Source organism: Lycorma delicatula, chromosome 11 (genome assembly GCF_047948215.1).
Source record: "Lycorma delicatula isolate Av1 chromosome 11, ASM4794821v1, whole genome shotgun sequence".
Classification (NCBI taxonomy): Eukaryota; Metazoa; Arthropoda; class Insecta; order Hemiptera; family Fulgoridae; genus Lycorma; species Lycorma delicatula.
In genome coordinates, this window is record NC_134465.1 from 53,456,133 (window position 1) to 53,475,531 (window position 19,399).

Here is a 19,399-nt window from a genome sequence, read left to right on the forward strand (position 1 = left end):
ACCTTCATCAACTTCAATAGATCGACCAGAACGTTGGTCATATTTGACTGAAAATTTTACAGAACGGAATTTTTTAAACAAATTCTGACACGTGCATTCTGTTAGACAATCATTATCCTAAACTTCACATATCTTTTTGTGAACCTCAGCAGTTTTCTTTCCTTTACGAAAATAAAAAAAGTAAAATATGTCGATAATGTTTGTTTTTGTAATACATGTTAAAATTGATCACAAACTAACAGGTATAAACAAAATTACGCGCAGTCTGCTTCTAAAGCATACTAAGTAACAAAGCTATCAAATGACAAAAAAAATCATAATATTAATAGAAGTCGAAAACGAAATTATTTTCTTGCCAATCCTAGTATTTTAAGAGCATAGAAATGTCAATACGTTTTTATTTTTTTCAAGAAATTTTAGATGACTTTGAATAATAATTTAGAAACTTCGAATCGTACGTGAAAATGAGATTTAGGGATTGTAAAATCTATTAGGAAGGTCGGATAAGGCTCCTTTTTTTAACATGATAATATAAAATGATAAAAGGAATAAAAATAATTTAATTGCCACAAACAGAATACAAGCTTACAACCGGAAAAGTTAAATTTTAATTACTTTCTCCCAATGTTTAATTATATGTTGAATTATTACAGATATAAAAATAAAAATAATAATAAAAAGAAAGGTCAAGTTCGAGTCCATTGCACTTCATTTTTAAATCGAATCAGGTTATGTAATAGTATATTATTTGACTAAAGATAGATAAATAACATGTATAACAGGTTACCGCTAAGGAAACAGTTAAATAATTTTTACGTACGGTATGCAGAGTGCTGCGGGTTTCTGACCTTGTAACCGGTTACGTTATGTCAAAAGTGTTATACAATATCTGGTCTCGTGTAACACGTGAAAATAGCTGTTTTTTTGTTGTTTTTTTTATAATAGTTCACGTGATTATAAATGATTATCTATTTGTGTTACCGGTTTCATAAATAAAGTTGAACTGTTTGAACATTAAAATATTTTTAATTTTTTTACAGATTTTCATTTTAAAGTCTTTATCAAATAAATAAACGCGGTTTTTTTAGTTCTTTTTCTTAATTTTAATTAATAATATCCGTATTACTGAATAACTTAAAAATTATTACACAAAGTTGACTTAGACTTTTACTTTCGGAAAGATTGATTATCAAAAAAAATAATATACAATTTAAAAAAATGACAGCTCAATGGTAGGATTTTCCTGTCACGCGGCTAAAGCGCGTTCCGGGAAAGTCTTACAACTGTGGGTTGTTCATGATGCACGGCTTACACCTACATATACACACAACCTAATTTATTTATCTTTTTTTTTAAATATAATTCTTTTATTTAATTCAGTGATTCAAACCAAAGAACGCGCGCGCGCATACCGTATTTAATTCGTGCAGGTGTGGCGGTACTAGCGGCTATAGTTGGCACAAACTAAACTAATGTAATTTCACCAGTTAAATAAAACAAATTTTGCTTGTACGGTTGGCAGACTGATGTAGCCTCAAGGCTTGACGCACCAGGTACTACCGAGTTGACCGGAACATCGAGTTCGAGATTCATTCAGACAGAGTTACATTTTTACACTTTAAATATTATTCATTTATTTAATTCTACCGCTCACGTGTGACGTCACAACATAACAATAGTTTAATACATTTTTGGGGGTGGATGTTTGATTTTTCAGTTTTTTTTTAAATATTAATTTTTAATAATATTAAAAATATTATGTATAATAAGATAAAGATGCTGCGATTTTCTGATGATATAGTAATTTTAGCCGAGAATAAAAAAGATTTGAAGAAACAATGAATGGAAAGAATTAAGTCTTACACAAAAACTACCGAATGAAAATAAACAAGAACAAAACGAAAGTAATGAAATTTAGTAGAAATAATAGTAGATGGACCAGTGATATAAAAATAGAAAGAGAAAAGATTATAGATGTAGAAGTTTTTTTATTTGGGAATAGAATTACTAAAGATGGACGAATCCATATAAAATGTCGAATAGCACAGGCGAAATAAGCCGTCAATCAGAAATATAATTTGCATACATCAAAAATTAATTTAAACGTCCGGAAAACATTTTTGTAAGTATATGTTTGGAGTATATAGAAGTGAAACTTGGACGATCGGAGTACCTGAGACGAAAAGATTAGAAAGTTTTGAAATGCGGTGCAACAGGAAAATGTTACAAATCAGATGAGTGGATAAAGTGACAAATGAAGAGGTGTTACGGCAAATCGATGAAGAAAGAAGCATTTGGAGAAATATAGTTAAGAGACAGACTTAGAGGTCACATATTAAGGCATCCTGGAATAGTCGCTTTCATATCGGAAGGCCAGGTAGATTGGAAAAATTGTGTATCCAGGCCACGTTTGGAATATGGAAAACAAATTGTTAAGGATGTAGGATGTAGGGAGTATATCGAAATGAAATGAGTAGCACTAAATAGGGAATTTTGGAGAGCTGCATCAAACCAGTCAAATGACTGAAAATAAAAATAAAAATTTAATTGGTAACAAATGTTGCCTAAGAAAAATATCACTTTAATTAGACGAAATCTCGAGATACTGAGGGTTACCTAGCTCTACAGCCTCACCCGCTTGATCTTTTAAGTTGAAAATTTAATGGGATTAATCCCTTATATAGAGAAGTAATCTGACCAAGTTTGGTCAAAATCGGTGTAGCACTTCTAGAGATACAAGGTAATTTAAAGGCCAATATCTAACGCACGCACATACAAACGAACATTAACATCCGGATTTTTGGGTTCCTTAGATGTCAAAAGTCAAGATCTGGTGAAATAGCGGATGACCAAGTTGGACCGTTTACAATACTTCTACAACTACTTCCCTTTTACAGCTATAGCCCTATCTAGACGGGGAAACTAAAAAAAGGGTTGAATAAATTTCCTGGCTTTCCCTATCTCAGATCTCCCTATTTCAAATACGCTGTAGGGTTTTTAAATATTAATATTTAATTTATTTTATTTTAACCTCCGGAACAACTATTATTGCTTCAGAGATTGAGATGAAATGACAATTTTATAACGTGTAAAAATACTGTGTCTGACCGGGATTCGAACCCGGGACCTCCGCATCAAAGACCGAGACGATACTATTCACGCCACGGAGGCCGATAATTAATTCAATATTTAGAATAAATTACGAAAAGATCAAAATGTTCGCTAAAAAAATTTGGGTCCCTTTGGGTCTAATCGGATCCCATTATATAAAAATTATACATTATGAAAAGTATAATTGAAAAAAAAGATCAAAAATTATATTAGTAAAAAGGTTTGGGTCCTAGTTGATACTCCTTGAACAAATGACGTTTTTGTCATCAGAATTATTCTGTATCTAGATAAAATTCTAAAAAAAAAATAAATTAGGTTCCATTTGACTCGCTTCTCGAAGTTACCTTTTACTGCATTTTTAATTATAGATAGAACTTGAAACAGATAAAGTTATCCCATTTCGTATTCATTAATACAAGATACGGATGAATTTTCTATCTTAAAAATAAAAGTTAAAAAAAAATTGATCTTTTAAGCACGGGTACAGTTTAGACCGATGTTTTCTGGGAGTTAAAAGTTTACTTATTGTATTAATTATTTACATCAAATTGGAATTATTTAATAATTCCGTTATTCAAGGAGGCTAAAATTAATTATTGATTACCAGAAAACAAAAAAAATATAGATATCTTAATGACCCGTTGTCCAACTTTGATTTTTTAATGATTTAGGTGCGATTGGATGGGTCTCCCCCAATCGGTATATCACACAGTTTCTCTCCGGGTATGGTGCTTTTCGGGCGAGTTTGGCTAGGTTTCGTTTGGTGGATTCGAGTCATTGCCCGGATTGTCGACTGATGATACAGTGAACCACGTCTTCAACGTCTATCCCCGATACGAGGTCGAACGTTCACGAGCTGTTAAGGAACTTGAGAGAATACATTCCTTTCTGGATATCGTATTAACTGGGTGATCCGCGAGGAGTGGTCTGTAGTGAATGGTTTTCTTCGCGCCCTTGTGGTGTGTAGTTTCTTATATATTTTTTTGATTTGTGATCTTATCGAATCCATACTTTTTGGAAGGATTGCAAGCTCATCTGCGAAAGCTAAACAATATATTGTAATTCCATTTTTCTTTCCTAAGATTATTGTTCTAATATTTTGGTTTTCTAATTCTATGTTTTACAGTCTAATTATTTTTTCTAAGATATTTACTCTAATCAGTTTTCTAGCTACTGCCGAGTGTGGGTATTTGTGTATAGGCAAATGCAATTATCTACCTGATGTACCTATAGATGTACTACAATATAAATGTACTGGTAAACATGTAGTCTGGAACAGACTGAGGTTAGCCATTCCTGAGCGGTATGGTTAATTGAAACCCAAACACCAAAGAACACCAGTATTCACAGTTTAGCAATCAAATCTACATAAAAGCAACTGCCTTTACAAGAACACGAATGTTAGAACTCTCGATTTGGAAATTCAGACAGAGTATTAGTTATTTTAGTTGTTAAACATAAACACTGTTTATTTCATATTAATAAATATAAACTGAACAGAATCCATTTATACCTTTTCATTTAAGAAATTTGTTGAAAGATAATTAAAATAATCTAAATTTAAATATTGATTAAATTTAATTAGGAAAATTTGCTAATTATGTTTATATAATACGAAGTACCCGGGAAAAGCCGGATAGAGTGATTAGTTTATAATTCGATTTGGAAGTTTAATCTGTATCGAGTATCGATGTTAATAATAAAACACCTATTATAAAATTAATAACTGTACCGTATTTGCTTTCACTGCTACCTTGGCCTACTAGTGAGTCAGTTTACTTTATTGTCGTTGTTGTTGTTAGACGTTGTACATTAAATAAAAATCAATATTACAAACGTAGAGAATAAATTACTACTACTAATTCTACATTATAGAATACATATATATTTACACATTCCAATTCTATATCGTACGACGATTAAGTACGACTAGTACTTTTATACGGGATAAAATATTAATGCTATAAAATGTAGTATATGAGTTACATTAATATTTAGCTATTTATAATGGGCCCACCGGGCTGGTCTAGTGGTTAACTCGTCATCACGAATCACCTGATTTTGAAGTCGAAAGTTGTAAGGTTCAAATCCTAGTAGTTACTTTTATACGGATTTGAATACTAGATCGTGGATACCGTTGTTCTTTTGGTGGTTAGGTTTCAATTAACCACACTTCTCAGGAGTGGTCGACCTGAGATTGTGCAAGACTACATTTCATTTACATTCATTCATATCATCCTCTGAAGTAATACCTTACGGTAGTTCCGAAGGCTAAACAGAAAAAGATAGAGTTATTTATAATGGGTAATTCAATAAAATAAGCTATTTTAAATTTATTAATTTTTACTTTCCCAGCTCTATAGTCATATACTAAAATACAGGTATACAGTACACTAAAATAAGGAAAGGTATATTAATGAGGTCAAATTTTTCATGTTAGAGTTTTTCACATCTTCATTTCTTGTAATCTATAAACCAAAAAACAAAATTTCATCATTCAAAATTCATACATATGTATATATGTATTAGCCGGTCAGGTTGAGCGAAGTGAGACCTTCCATCTAGCTAGAACCCGCGCTGTGTTAATTATCCTCATGGTTGTGAGAATAATATTGATAAATAACAATTTAAATACTGGTTTCTCCATCATTTCTCTCATTCTTGAGTCAAGAATTCTTGGCCAGTGGCAGCTCGTGTATAGGCACTGTGGAACTGCAGCAACCCCTATTTCCACTTGATATTATCGATACGAGTCCTTTTTATTTTAATTCTTTCTTTATACTTGTACAACGAATTGCTAAGGCAAAAGAAGCATTCAGCAAAATAAGAAGAGTACTATGTAGCATACTAGATCTGCGACTAAGGAAAAAAACTTGCGAAATATTTTGTGTGGAGTGTGGCTCTTTATGGGGCAGAGACATGGATTATTAGGAAGGGAGAGGAGAGAAAATTGGAGGTCTTTGATATGTGGGTTTGGAGGAGGATGGAAAAGATCAGCTGGACGGAGAGAGTTTGGAATGAGGAGGTGCTTCCTTGAATGGGAGAAGAGAGGGCAACTATAGAAATAATAAAAAGAAGAAAATGTAGTTGGTTGGGACATTGACTGAGGCGTGACTGCTTGTTGGTGATAACATTTCTATTTGTTGGAGAGATTTGTAACGGGAAGGAAAGCAGGAGGTCGGAAACGAATGGAAATGGTAGAAAATATAAAAAGGGAAGTAAGTTACTATAAAATGAAACGGGACGACACAGAATCGAACAGAATGCAGGGCGGCCATGTGAAAACTTGCCTTTGGGCAGAACACATATTATTATAATACTTGTACAATATATAATCCTTAAGCTTAATGTCAGTAGCCACACCCCCAGTTTATGAAAACGATACAAAAATCTTTGTATAAAACTATGCGCTTCACAGTTCCAGCGGGGTGGTGTTTGGCTGTTGTGCCCATGCACACATGGAAGCTGCGCGCGAGACTGCGAGGGTGAGAGAGCACTGTCGCTACCCCAGTACCGACCCTGGCGTGTTGGTGGAAAGTAGTTTTTTTTTTTACTCCATATGTGTTGTGCTTAAAAACCGTATACCATATTCTGGAATGTGATAGTCTAGCATTAGATTATTATCCTGCTTCCAGTTATTCTATTATATCCATTTTTTCGGTTCTTTTATTTTACAGAATAATTTAACTTTTTATACATGTTTTTTTCCTTTTACACAATTTTAAAACAAAGGTTAAAACTTTTCTGGAGCAGCACCCATTAATTTTAGCTACGAGCTGCCACTGTACTTGACGTAGACGGTCTGATAAGCTCCATTTGTTCCGGTGTTTCTGATGCACGAATGGCTTCTTTTTTTTGACTGCAGGGATGATCTGACCAATACTCTTTCTTTTCTTCGTTGGTATTTGGATAGGTTTAAAGGATACCGCGTCAAAAGTTCCAGTTTAAAATTGCCAAAATTGTTAATTTTCCAACGCCTTTTTTGCAACATAACTATTTTCCCAGTAATATTAATTTTCCCCTTCTAATTGCGTTGCTACTCGAAAATCATTTTTTCTTGATTTCCATAGTAACGGCTTTATTTTCTTGATTTATTTTTGGAAACTTAATCGCAAAATTTTAGGTTGGTTAGAGGCTACATCAGGGAATAAAATAGGGAAGGGCTTTTTGGTTCCCCTTTCCATTTCCGAGCGTGACAGTACGGTCATAATTCTGTCATAGCCCTTATATGATCAGCGTACCTTATCTGCACATTGCAGCTAAAGCCATTTCTATCCTTATGTGATCATGGTAGCTCGACATTAGTATGAAACTACTTCTGAATCCATAATTCTAACTATTCTTGTTTGTGCTATTTCCACATTTGTTAAAAGGAGATTTATAAGTTCCTGCCCAACATACGATTCCAACTCGAGTCTAGATTTAATAAGCTATATATATATAAACGTTATATATATATATATAAACCAACAATTTTTGATTGCAATAATATGGTAACTTGTAAAACTTATATAACTATAATAATTATTCTTTCCTTAATTTCAATATCGTCTTCCAAGGAAAGTGGAAAGTATCTATAATTAGGCCTAAATATTTAGTGGAATTAATTTTCCTTATACATTCACATACAAAAATAGCGTTACACGACCAAGAATGTTTATGATGCTTTACAAAGAAGGTTGCTTCCTCCCTATCCAGGAAATTAACGAAACAGTTTACTTGTACTAATAAATAATTTATTAGTTGTGGAACCAATCTTTGATAATAACGAGATCTTCTTCAATCTGTATTTTTATATGTTCCGAATTATCGCAGCTGTATTCTATGGCAGTATCATCCGCAAAGAAGAGGCATTTCCGTTTGAAATTTTCATTAAATAAGTCATTAATGAATATTAAATGATTAATATTTGACTACCAAGGTGGAGCATCTTGAACATCGAAATTTCCAGAACGAAAGCGATTGAACCATATTTTGGCTGTTGCTTTTCATAACGTATCTTGCCTATTAACTGTACAAATTTCTTCACGGGCTTGCGCAGCATTAGCGCCTTTACCGAAATAAAATTGTAAAATGTAGCGCAGTTTTGCGGTAAATTCACTCATCTTCACGGCGTAATACGTCTTTCTTTTTCCTGTTTAGCTTCTGGTAATTACCGTTCAGATAATACTTCAGAGGATGACATGTATGAGTGTAAATGAAGTATAGTCTTGTACAGTCTCAATTCGACCATTCCTGAGATGTGTGGTTAATTGAAACCCAACCATCAAAGAACACCATGATCTAGTATTCAAATAAGTGTAAAAATAGCTGACTTCATTAGGACAGCGTTCATTAGAACGCTGAAACTTTCGACTTGCAAATCAACTGATTTAGGAAGACGCGTTCACCACTAGACCAACCCGGTAAGTTAGTGTCCTGAATACTTTCTTTCCTGTTTTTTTCCTCCGGGAATTACCTTTCAGAGGATAAATGAGGATATGTATGAAAATAAATGAAGTGTAGTCTTGTAAAATCTCAGTTCGACCATTCCTGAGATGTGTGGTTAATTGAAACCGAACTACCAAAGACCACCGGTATTCACTATCTAGTATTCAAATCCGTGTAAAAATAACTGACTTTACTAGGACTTGAACGCTGGAACTCTCTATTTCCAAATCAGCTGATTTGGGAAACAAGTTTACCACTAGACAATCCGGTGAGTTAATACATTACGTCTGGGTATAAGATTCCAACACCTTTTGCACATCTACTAACTTCAACTGCCAGCTGTCAAATGACGTTTGGCCTGACCCACTGCTACTCATGTAACCTGAGATTAGGGACCCTAACACTATCTCGTGAGCAAAAGGCTCACTACTTTTTAGATTACCTATTATAAATTGAAGTCCAACGAAATTAGATTATATCATTTTCTTGTTCCATTCTGAAACAAAACTTGTTTTTCTTTTATAATGATGTTTAATAAAATATTTAAAACAGATTTATAGGTAACATTTTTTCAAGGGAGACTTTTTGTTTTTGATAGATAACCAGAAAGAAGATTGAGGAGTTATTCAATTAATATACAATTGACATAAATATATAAAAACAACAAAAAAATTATATAAAGAAAAGTAATGTAACATTTTAAATTTATATTTAAAATAGAACTTAGTGTATATGTCTGTACTTTCGCGAGTATATATACACGCACATACACACACACACATATATATATATATATATATATATATATATATGTGTGTGTGTGTGTGTGTGTGTGTGTGTGTTATCTACTTGATGTTACAAACAACTTTTAAATAATATATGCATAGTTAAGTACACGATATAAATGATCTGGTGACAAAGGAAACAAAAAAATAATAATTAATTGCATGACTGAAATTGTGAGAAAAAGAGTAAACATGATTTCAATGGGATTTTTACGTGTTAAATACTACGTATTCAATCCGATTGTTTTAATTACATAGTTGTATTTTTTTACAATTATTTTTAATTTGTGAAACAATAACATACATAATGTTTTTCTTATATTTTTATTTAAATGTATTCTACGTTGAATAACAAACACACCACCTCTTTTCCGAGTCTGTTGTTAACTTATATACTTTTTGCATCGATAATCGTAAGTGAAATATATTACTTGTTATATATATATATATGTATATATTATATCAATCAAAATAATTAATTAAAAAAATAATCGAAAAATTAAAATGATCGACATGGTAATTTACGATAGTGATTATCTTGCGTTAAGAAGAAATTTCGATTACTATTATTATGACAAAAGATATAAAAAGAATAAAGTAAGTATATATAATTTATTATAATAATTTATTCCTTAATTGTATGGTAAATTAATTCATTTTAAAAATAACTAGACGGTCAGTGTCCGCCCGATCGTCTAGCCGACCGTCTGTAAAGTATCAAGTTTGCTGATATTCATTAAAGAGGAAATTATTAGTAATTTTACTTCTATTAATAATTTCTGTTGCTATGATGACAGAAATATAATGAAGTAGAAGTTACACATTGTGTAATATAGCCAAAAAAATTACAATGAAATTGTAAGCCGTACGTACAGTAAGAGTCTCGCAGATACTTCTTCCGTTCAAAAAATAAAGATTTCTGTAATATAAATAAAACTGTTTTTAGCAAAACGATACTGATATCAAAAAAGGTAAGACATTACATTTCTATTATCAAAATCTGTTATTAATTTAGAATTTTCTTTAAAAAAAAAAATACACGTTAAATATATGTAAAGACAATAGATATACAATAATAGATAATAAACAATGTTTAAGCGTTATATATAATAAGAAAAAAATTGTTAAAAATATCTTGCCGGGCCGATTTCATTTATTAAACAACGAATAATCATAAGAATTGTATTATTTCTGTAAATGTGATATGTATTATATATAAATGAAATCGGGCCGGTAAGAGTTTTATAAAACAATTTTCTTTTTTTTGCTTATTATATGGAACACTTAAATATCGTTTATTATCTATTATTGTATTATCTATTGTCTATTACATATATTTTTTTTAAAGAAAATTCTAAATTAATAACAGATTTTTTTAATAGAAATGTGTAGTGTCTTACCTTTTTTGATATCAGTATCGTTTTGTTAAAAAGAATTTTATTTATATCACGGAAATTTTTCATTTTTGATCGGAGGAAATTATATCTGCGAGACTTTTATCGTACGGTTTACGATTTCATTGTAATTTTTTTTGGATAACATTGGGTTTTGTTGTTAAATTATTATTTTTTTTATTTTTATGAATTGCTGATTGTTATCTTATGGATTTATTATTAAAATTTATTGCCTTTCTATAACAAAAAAATTGAAACGGCCAGTTTTTTCCTTTTTTAATAAAACTAGTATAATGACCTTTACGAATCGTCATGTATACTAATATTGCACTGATGTGATGTAATATTGCACTTATTTATAAGTATAACCTTCGATTTTTATCTTTAAAATCGATTTTACCAATCGAATTATATCTGTTTTATTTATTTCTTTTTAATAAAATTATTGTAAACTAATACTTTTATTTCTTTTTAAAGAAGAGATGGGAATTAAAAAAATTGTTTCATCTTTACTACTTTCATTTACGTAACAGCATTTTCTATTAAAACAAGCTGTAGTATATTTTCTTTTAAATTGTATTATTTCAAGTACATTATTAAGTTTTTGTAAGCTACCTAGTAATATCAAGTACTGCTATCTAGCGGCGCGATTCGTAAAGGTACATTAAAAAAATGAATAAAATGACATATTCGAGTCCCGCGGTTCCTCAAATGGAAAAAAAACGTTGTCTAACAAAATTCCAGGTATTTTTTTGAAAGTATTCTTTATTACAAATCTAATTGAACTAAAATATAATTTTTTCACGCTTATTTTATTTTTTCCCCCCGTTTTTATTTCACTGTTAGGTTAGGTCATGTTTAGAACTGTAAAAGTAGTTCCTTGATCTCTTACCGACGAAGTTCTAACGAACTCCGTGATACATCGTATGTATCAAGAAGCATGCTACTTCTATACTAAATCTTATTTTTTTTAATTTTAAAAAAACTTATGTCTACTATGGTTTTTAACAAAATGTAAAAAAATAATAAGTATAATAAATGTTAATAAAAACAACGTACTATGTATAGTACACAATACAATTTATTATATAGTTGTTAGTTCAGTTTTTTCCGACAGATGATGGCGCTTCATTCAAAATAAAAATGTGACCACATGCAACAAACAAACTAACGCACCATGCTTTTTAAAAACAGGGATTTAAATATGTATTGATTGGTTGGTTGATTTTTATAATATTCTAGAACTATTAAGATATCTTTACGGCAAAATTTTTAAGGCATTATATAAAGGGATAGACTTGGTGGTTATCTTATGTTTTTTGATTTCGAAAATCTAATGAGCAGGTCCTAGAATTGTATTTACCGTAGTTTTCATGATATCCAACGTAAAACAGAAAAATTCAGTGACGAAAAACCTGTTTTTTTTAGGTTTTAGGTACATTAACTTTTTTCAATGATAAATAAACGCGTAAATTTTATTTTCAAAACTTGTAGGGAATTTAATTCTGAGAAAATTGATCTAATAAAACTAGGAAAAACAAAAAAAAATCAACGGTACTTGTTTGCTATCACACAGCCAATTTTATTCACTTTTTTTTATGCAACTTTATCAAAAAATAAATAAAACGTATTATTACAATATATTAAAAAGAATATATCTCTTAGAGAGCGAAGCGAGCGTAGGTTGTTTGTTTAGATTATGTTGACTTCGTGTACTGACGAATCGTATGTATATCAACATTACCTAATCAAACATAACCTACACTCGCTTTCCCCTTGAGCTCGCTAACCTTGTAGAATTAACGTTAAATATGCGTATTACGCGCTATCTAATGTTAATTAGACGAGCTTAGTGAGCGTAGGTTATGTTTGGTTAGGTTGTGTTTATGTACCCCACGATTCATCACCAACGGAGTCAACATAATCTAAAGTGTTATGTGATTTTTATTTTTCATTAAAAAATGCACTTTTTCCCCACCTTAAACAAACGTTATTATTCATTTTCTCATGAAATCTGAAGAAGTTTCATCAAAACAGTGAAAAAAATGCGAAAACTGACAATTACCAAACTCAACTTTTATTATTGAAAACAAAACAGAACAAAACGTTTTTTTACTTTCCCATTGTGTACGTTACAATTTTTTCAAACCATGGCCCAATGAGATGAGGATGAAATGTATGATATATAAATGAGGTATAGTCTTGCATAGAGCATTTCTCAGACGTTTGTTAATCCTCCCCCCCCCCCACCTCAACCACAAAGTACACCAGTATCCACTGTTTCTAGTATTCAAATCATATTTGTAATAAATAAGCTAACTTTTTTACTAGGATTTAGCCGGCCTCCATGACGCGAATGGTAGCGTCTCGGCATTTCACCCGGGTTTGAATCCCGATCAGGTATTATGACATTTTCACACACGCTAAAAATCATTCAACTTATCCTCTGAAGAAAAAAGTAACGGTGGTCCTGGAGGTTAAATAAAAAAAAAAAAAGATTTGAACCTCAGAACCTTCGACTTCGAAAATCAGTTGTTAAATAAGTTAACCATTAGACAAGTCCGACGGGCTTGAACAAAACTTAACATAAAAATGTTATAAATTTGTAAAAATTAAAAACAGATTTTTTTAAAAAAATTTTATTTATACCTTTGAAAGATAAAATACTTTTAATTAAATAAATTTATCAATTAATATAATCCTCTTATCAGCACGTTGATCTGTTCTATAGATCTTTCAGGTTACTTGGAAGCCATCATCAGAAGTTAAAATTAAATTATTTAAAATCAGAAGTGTAAAAAAGACTGTATTTAAATTTTAACTATGATTTTTTTTTTTACAATTTTACTTTAAATTCATTAATTTTAACTGCTGATGATGACTTTCAAGTAAGCCGAAAGATCTAGAGAACGTATCAACATGCTGGTAAGGTGGATTATATTAATTGTTAATTTATTTAACATATTAGAGGTACCATATTTGAGAAATTAATTTCTCCAAAAAAATTAACTTTTCAAAAAAAAACTCAGCGTGATTTATACTGTATTATAATTTAAGTAAATATTCGATAATTCCACCATTGAGATCGACGCACTTTTTATCTCGTTTCCTTACATTTTTCTGTGGTTAACCTAATAATATCTTTGCGTCCTTGATAAGGACGGCAGCATTGGGAATGCGAGCAACCATTTCGTTACGCGTGTCTACTTTTTGCTTGTATACCTCGCATTTCATGAATTCTCAAAAAAAGTAAACTATTGAAGTAAGATAATACTCGTAACAAAAATTATTATTTTGGCTTTAAAATAAAATCTCAGAAAATTTTATTTGCTTTATCTTTCCAACCGTTCGTAACTTATTCTTCTTTTTTATAAACGAGAATTGTATAAATTAATAGTCTATTATATTCATAATATATTCTATATATTCATAATATATAATTTATACAGCAGATTTAAATAAAATAACTATTTACATACTGTATGTATCGCGCGCGCGTGTATGTGAGATACAAAGAAATTTATAGTTGGTGAATAAAATAAACATAAATAAAACACTTGTACTTCCTTTACAATTTAAATAAATAAAACATTTTTAAAAAAAATTGAATCCGACTCCAAAAATAACAAGAGAGAGAGAGAGAGAGAGAGAGAGAGAAATATTAGAAATTAAAAAACACGACTCCCAAAAAAAAATATTGCCCTTTAATAATTTACTAATATAGGATAATTGAAGAGCGTGCGGGTAATAATTTTGTATACAGTATTTGTATATAGTATAATTTTTTATTTCAAATATTTTAATTCATTTTATTTATATATACAGAGTGATTCAAAGAAACGGGAAATAAAAAAATTAAATAACGTTAATGATACATTTTTTTTAGAAAATGAATTTTATTTCATGTAATTGTACAACTGTTGCCATTTTAGTTTATTTTTAGTTTATTTTACATACATTTTAGTTTATTTTTTAAAGATGACATCTTCCAGATGACCTCTTCTACGTAAACACTCACGAAGTCTCTTCGTTAAATTGTTCATGGTTTGACGTAACATCTCGACTGGAATTTCCGCAATTACTTCTCGGATCTTTGCCTTCAGTTCTTCCGTTGTAGCAGGTCTACTGTGGACCACTTTGCTATTAAGGTGACCCCACAAAAAGTAATCGCAAGCTGAGAGATCAGGCGATCTGGGAGGCCATCTAATGTCACCATTTCGTGAAATGACACGTTGTCCAAACAATCTGCGTACAGCTGCCATTGATATTCGTGCAGTATGTGACGTTGCTCCGTCTTGTTGAAACCAGACTGTGTTAAGAATCTGTGGAAATCTCTTTTTCTTGTTCCACAACAAAGGTTTCAAGCACGGCTATGTAATGAGCCGACGTCACTGTAATCGCAAGACCGTTGTCATCCTCAAAAAAATAAGGGCCTATAACACCGTAAGATGACATAGCACACCGCACTGTCACTTTCTGGCTGTGCAACGGACGCTGGTGTAGCTGCGTAGGATTTTCTTGTGCCCGGTATCTGAAATTTTGCTTGTTAACAAATCCGCTGAGGTGGAAATGCGCTTCGTCTGACATCCACAGTTCGTGAACAAACTCTTCGTTATTATTTATCTTCTGAAGCATTACATTACAGAATTGTGCTCGCACAACTGCATCGTTCGGTTTCAGTTCCTGGACGATCTGGAACTTGTATGGATGGTATTGCAAGTCCTTCACTAACATTCTTCGAACACTTGAACTATGCAATTGTAAAGATGCTGAGAGACGACGGATTGACCGATGTGGACTTCGTGTGACAGCATCTTGTAAAGCTTGAACATTCTGTGGTGTACGGACGGTTCGCTCACGGCCTGGAGGTTTCTTTTTCATTGCTGAACTGGTCTCCTCAAAATTAGATATCCATGTTATAATTGCATTTGCTGATGGAACACGGTCGTGCCGTCCCAGATTAAAATGACGGCGAAATTCTCTACGCGCTCCCTCCACACTGTCATTGTTTTTGTAAAACGCTTTGATGGCAAATACACGTTGCGCACCACTCCAAGGATTCTTGACAACTAAATGGCAGGTTAGGTTAGAGAGGCTGGCGCCACTTACCAAGTGGTACCAATCGCCCACGGCTACCAACACAGCTTTCAAAATTTCCCGTTTCTTTGAATAACTTTGTATATAGCTTATGACACTCTCGGTAACGGTAAGGATTCCAACGCGGTATTATACATCTAAATCGGTTCAGCCTTTGAGTTGCTACGTTGAACAAACATACATACAATCTAAATACAGTACACTCATTTTTGTAGTCATATAATAAATTATTATTTAATAAATCACATTGAACATTTTTTTAAATATATTTTAATTTTCAAAGGTGTTTTTTTTTTAAAAAAAAGGTCTAAATTTATTGTACTAAAAAAACTGTTTTGAATTTTTACAAATTTATAAAATGTTTTTGTTGTTTGTTATTAACAGAAGTTAATTTTTTTTTCATAAACTTTATTAAATCAACTTTCTCAGAATAAAATTTTCTACACATTTGATATTAAAATTAACGCATTTATTAGTCATTTAACAATGTTTTTATACTTCAAACCTAGAAAAATATTTTTTGTCACCGAACTTTTTGTTTTACGTTGTTTTTTTTTTTTGTTTTTTTAAACCTCCGGATCCACCGTTAGGCATTCTTCAGAGGATGAGATGAATGATTTGTAGCGTATGTGAAAATGCCACGCCTGACCGGGATTCGAACCCGGGACTTCCGGATGAAAGGCCGAGACGCTACCACTCACGCCACGGAGAACAGCTTTTGTTTTACGTTGGGTATCATGAAAACTATGGTAATTACAGTTCTGGGACCTATTTTATTCGATTTTTCAGGTTAAAATACTTTAGAATCCATCAAGTATATCCCTAATATACTGAAATTTCACCAGATGAACTGAAACCCGTGCGACATTTTTCATTAGTAATAATTCGATATCAAAGCGTTTTCGGACATATGTTTGTATGAACTTCTTTTCCTTATTTCAAGTTCTAGAATCATTTTCCAGATTATTTACCTTAACTTTTGAATCAATTGCATAAATATACATTTATATAGTCTATGACACTCCTGGTAACGTAAAGATTCCAACGCGGGGTCATACATCTAAATCGGTTCAGCCGTACAGCTGCTACAGTAGAACAAACACATACATTCACCCTAAGTACATTACACTCCTTTTTGGGTAGTCATGTAAAAAGAAACATTTTTTTAACATTGTACGGGAATGGAAAAAATAACTTTTCCACTACGTCAATATTTATTTTATTAGTATTTTTTTTGTAGGCGTCAAATTTTTAAATGAAATATGAGTGTACGAGATACGGATTACGAAACTTATTCGAATTATGGCTAATTTAAGCTAATTCTAGAACTTACTTAGCATTTATTCAAAATTAAATTTAAAATATTATATTGAGGGCGTAATGTATAAACTATTTTTTTTTCTTTTCATTACATTTTTTATTTCTTTTTGAAGTCGATCCAGTAATTCTATTCGTTTGAGTTTTGTTACAAAATATACTGCTTATAAGAAAAAGGAATGTTTTCTTGAAACAAAACAGGCTCGTTTAAAACTACTTAAAGATGCGTAGGATTTTGCGTAGAGATCCAAGATATCGTACATAAAAGTTGAGGTTATCTTAACTGCAGAAATATATGAAATGTAAAAAACGCAGTCTGAAAGGAAATTTGTACATATTTGATGCGCAAACACCTATCAAATGAACCTCAAGAACAAAGATCGTACCGTTTTTCGTCGATTCATACTTATTTGTAATGAAATGTCTGAGAACGTCGTGTTGTTAAGCGAGTGTCGGCGTAACTTTCGAACAAAAGAATCGCTTCTGGGATCCATCCTGTTTAAAAAATCTGATGTGGACACAACATGTCTTCCTTGTACGCCTAATTAATTACATATACACATTTTTTTTTTAATGAAAAGTGCATAAAATTCTATTTCAATTTTGATATTTTTTCATTTTTTTCTTATTGTTATTATTGAATTACTACTTATCGAAAAAAAAATTGTTTACAATTAGAGGTTAATATTAATAAATTAATATTTTAAATTAAAAACAAAAATTAAAAAAAAAATCGATGTGCCTTCCCCTTGTAAGATCCAAATATTTCATTAATTAAAATTTTATCTGGCTATAACTCTGGAACTGATGAAAATAAGTACCACTTATGATCGATATATCGTTAAAAAGCTCTCAATGGGAGGGCTTATTACTGCAGTTAAGAAAAAGTCAAAAATCCAAATTTTTGAGGATTTTGGGCCTTTTTGGACACGTCTGGTTTAGTCGATTGCAATCAAAAGGGGAGTGCACAACTAGATGTTAACAACAGTTAAATCCAAAATTTCAACATGCTACGGCCAATCGTTTTTGAGTTAAGCGATATACATATGGATATTTGTACGTACAGATGCATATGTATATCATATGCATCCATTTTGACTAGTTTTAACACTACTCAAAATGAATTCAGGGACTGTCAAAATGGATATTTCCGTTGAAATATGAAAACAAACATTTTTCACGACCACAATACTTACTTCATACAAGGAAGTAAAAAGGAGAAGGAGAATCTCCTCCTTTTTGAAATCTATTAAAAATGATTGCTTATTAAAGATTATTGCCATGCCTGACCAGTATTCGAATCTAGGACCTACGGATAAAATGCTGAGACAAATAATCACATGCTGAGAGGCTTCCATTGAAGATCCTCAAAAATTACATACTAATATTCTTAAACAGAACATTCAGTTTAAGTACGCATATAAAGTTAAGTCAGAGAAAAGTACTACTGGTGGCTCACCACAAAACAAAAAAAAACAATCAAAGAATTAATAAAAAAGAGAAACAATGAAACACAGCGAAAAAAAATGAAAATAAAATTAATAACAAAAGATTAATAATTGAAACTGAAAAAGTAAAAAAGAACATTTTTTGGAAAACAGTTTGCAAAATCGTTTCCAGCATGAAATTGCAATGTTACATGATGTGTAATTATCCCCTTTTCTACTCAAAATATTTATCTTGAACGGTAATTGAAATGTTTCTAGACTTTCCGGACACTCTGTATACTATGGTAATGCAAATCAGCTGTTTGATGAACTACCTTGTTTATATGAATCTTACATCATTAGTTTAATACCTACTCATGATAAAAGTTCATTAAAAATATTTTGTACGTGATACCTTTCAGTATTCTATAATTTTTAATTTATTTAATTATTTATTACTCGCTGTTTACTGTTGCTTTCAGAAATAATGCATGTTTATTGTATTACATAAAATTTTATTTATTGTCATTAATGTTGCTTTTTATTACAGTATTAGTTTTAAAATCATTCTATTACATATAACATGTACTATTAATATCTACAAATCTATTATTCAACACCTAAAATAATATGTCAGTATAGCATCAAATAGATCATTCTTTTATGACAGATAAAAATATAATCTTCACATTAATATTGATAGTACGTCGCTTATAGTAGCAGCAATTAAGATTACAATCGATACATGCAGTAAAATCGGTTAGAACATTTTTCTTCATAAGATTTTCTCCAACACAACAACTATACAGTCCTAAGTACGCAGAACTATACTGTATAT

The 19,399-nt window shown here is 31.2% G+C and overlaps 1 protein-coding gene across 2 annotated transcripts in view; it reads left to right on the top strand.

Moving 5' to 3' along the window:
• The first annotated feature begins 9,677 nt into the window (after window positions 1-9,677).
• Window positions 9,678-19,399, top strand: part of ktub (Tub domain-containing protein ktub) — an 86,190-nt gene continuing 76,468 nt past the window's right edge. For both annotated transcript variants that reach the window (XR_012758167.1, XM_075378350.1), the window contains exon 1: window positions 9,678-9,923. Coding sequence is in view for 1 of the 2 variants with exons in the window: in XM_075378350.1 (XP_075234465.1) it covers window positions 9,831-9,923 (93 nt within the window). In the remaining variant the exon portion in view is untranslated. The remainder of the gene's footprint in view (window positions 9,924-19,399) is intronic.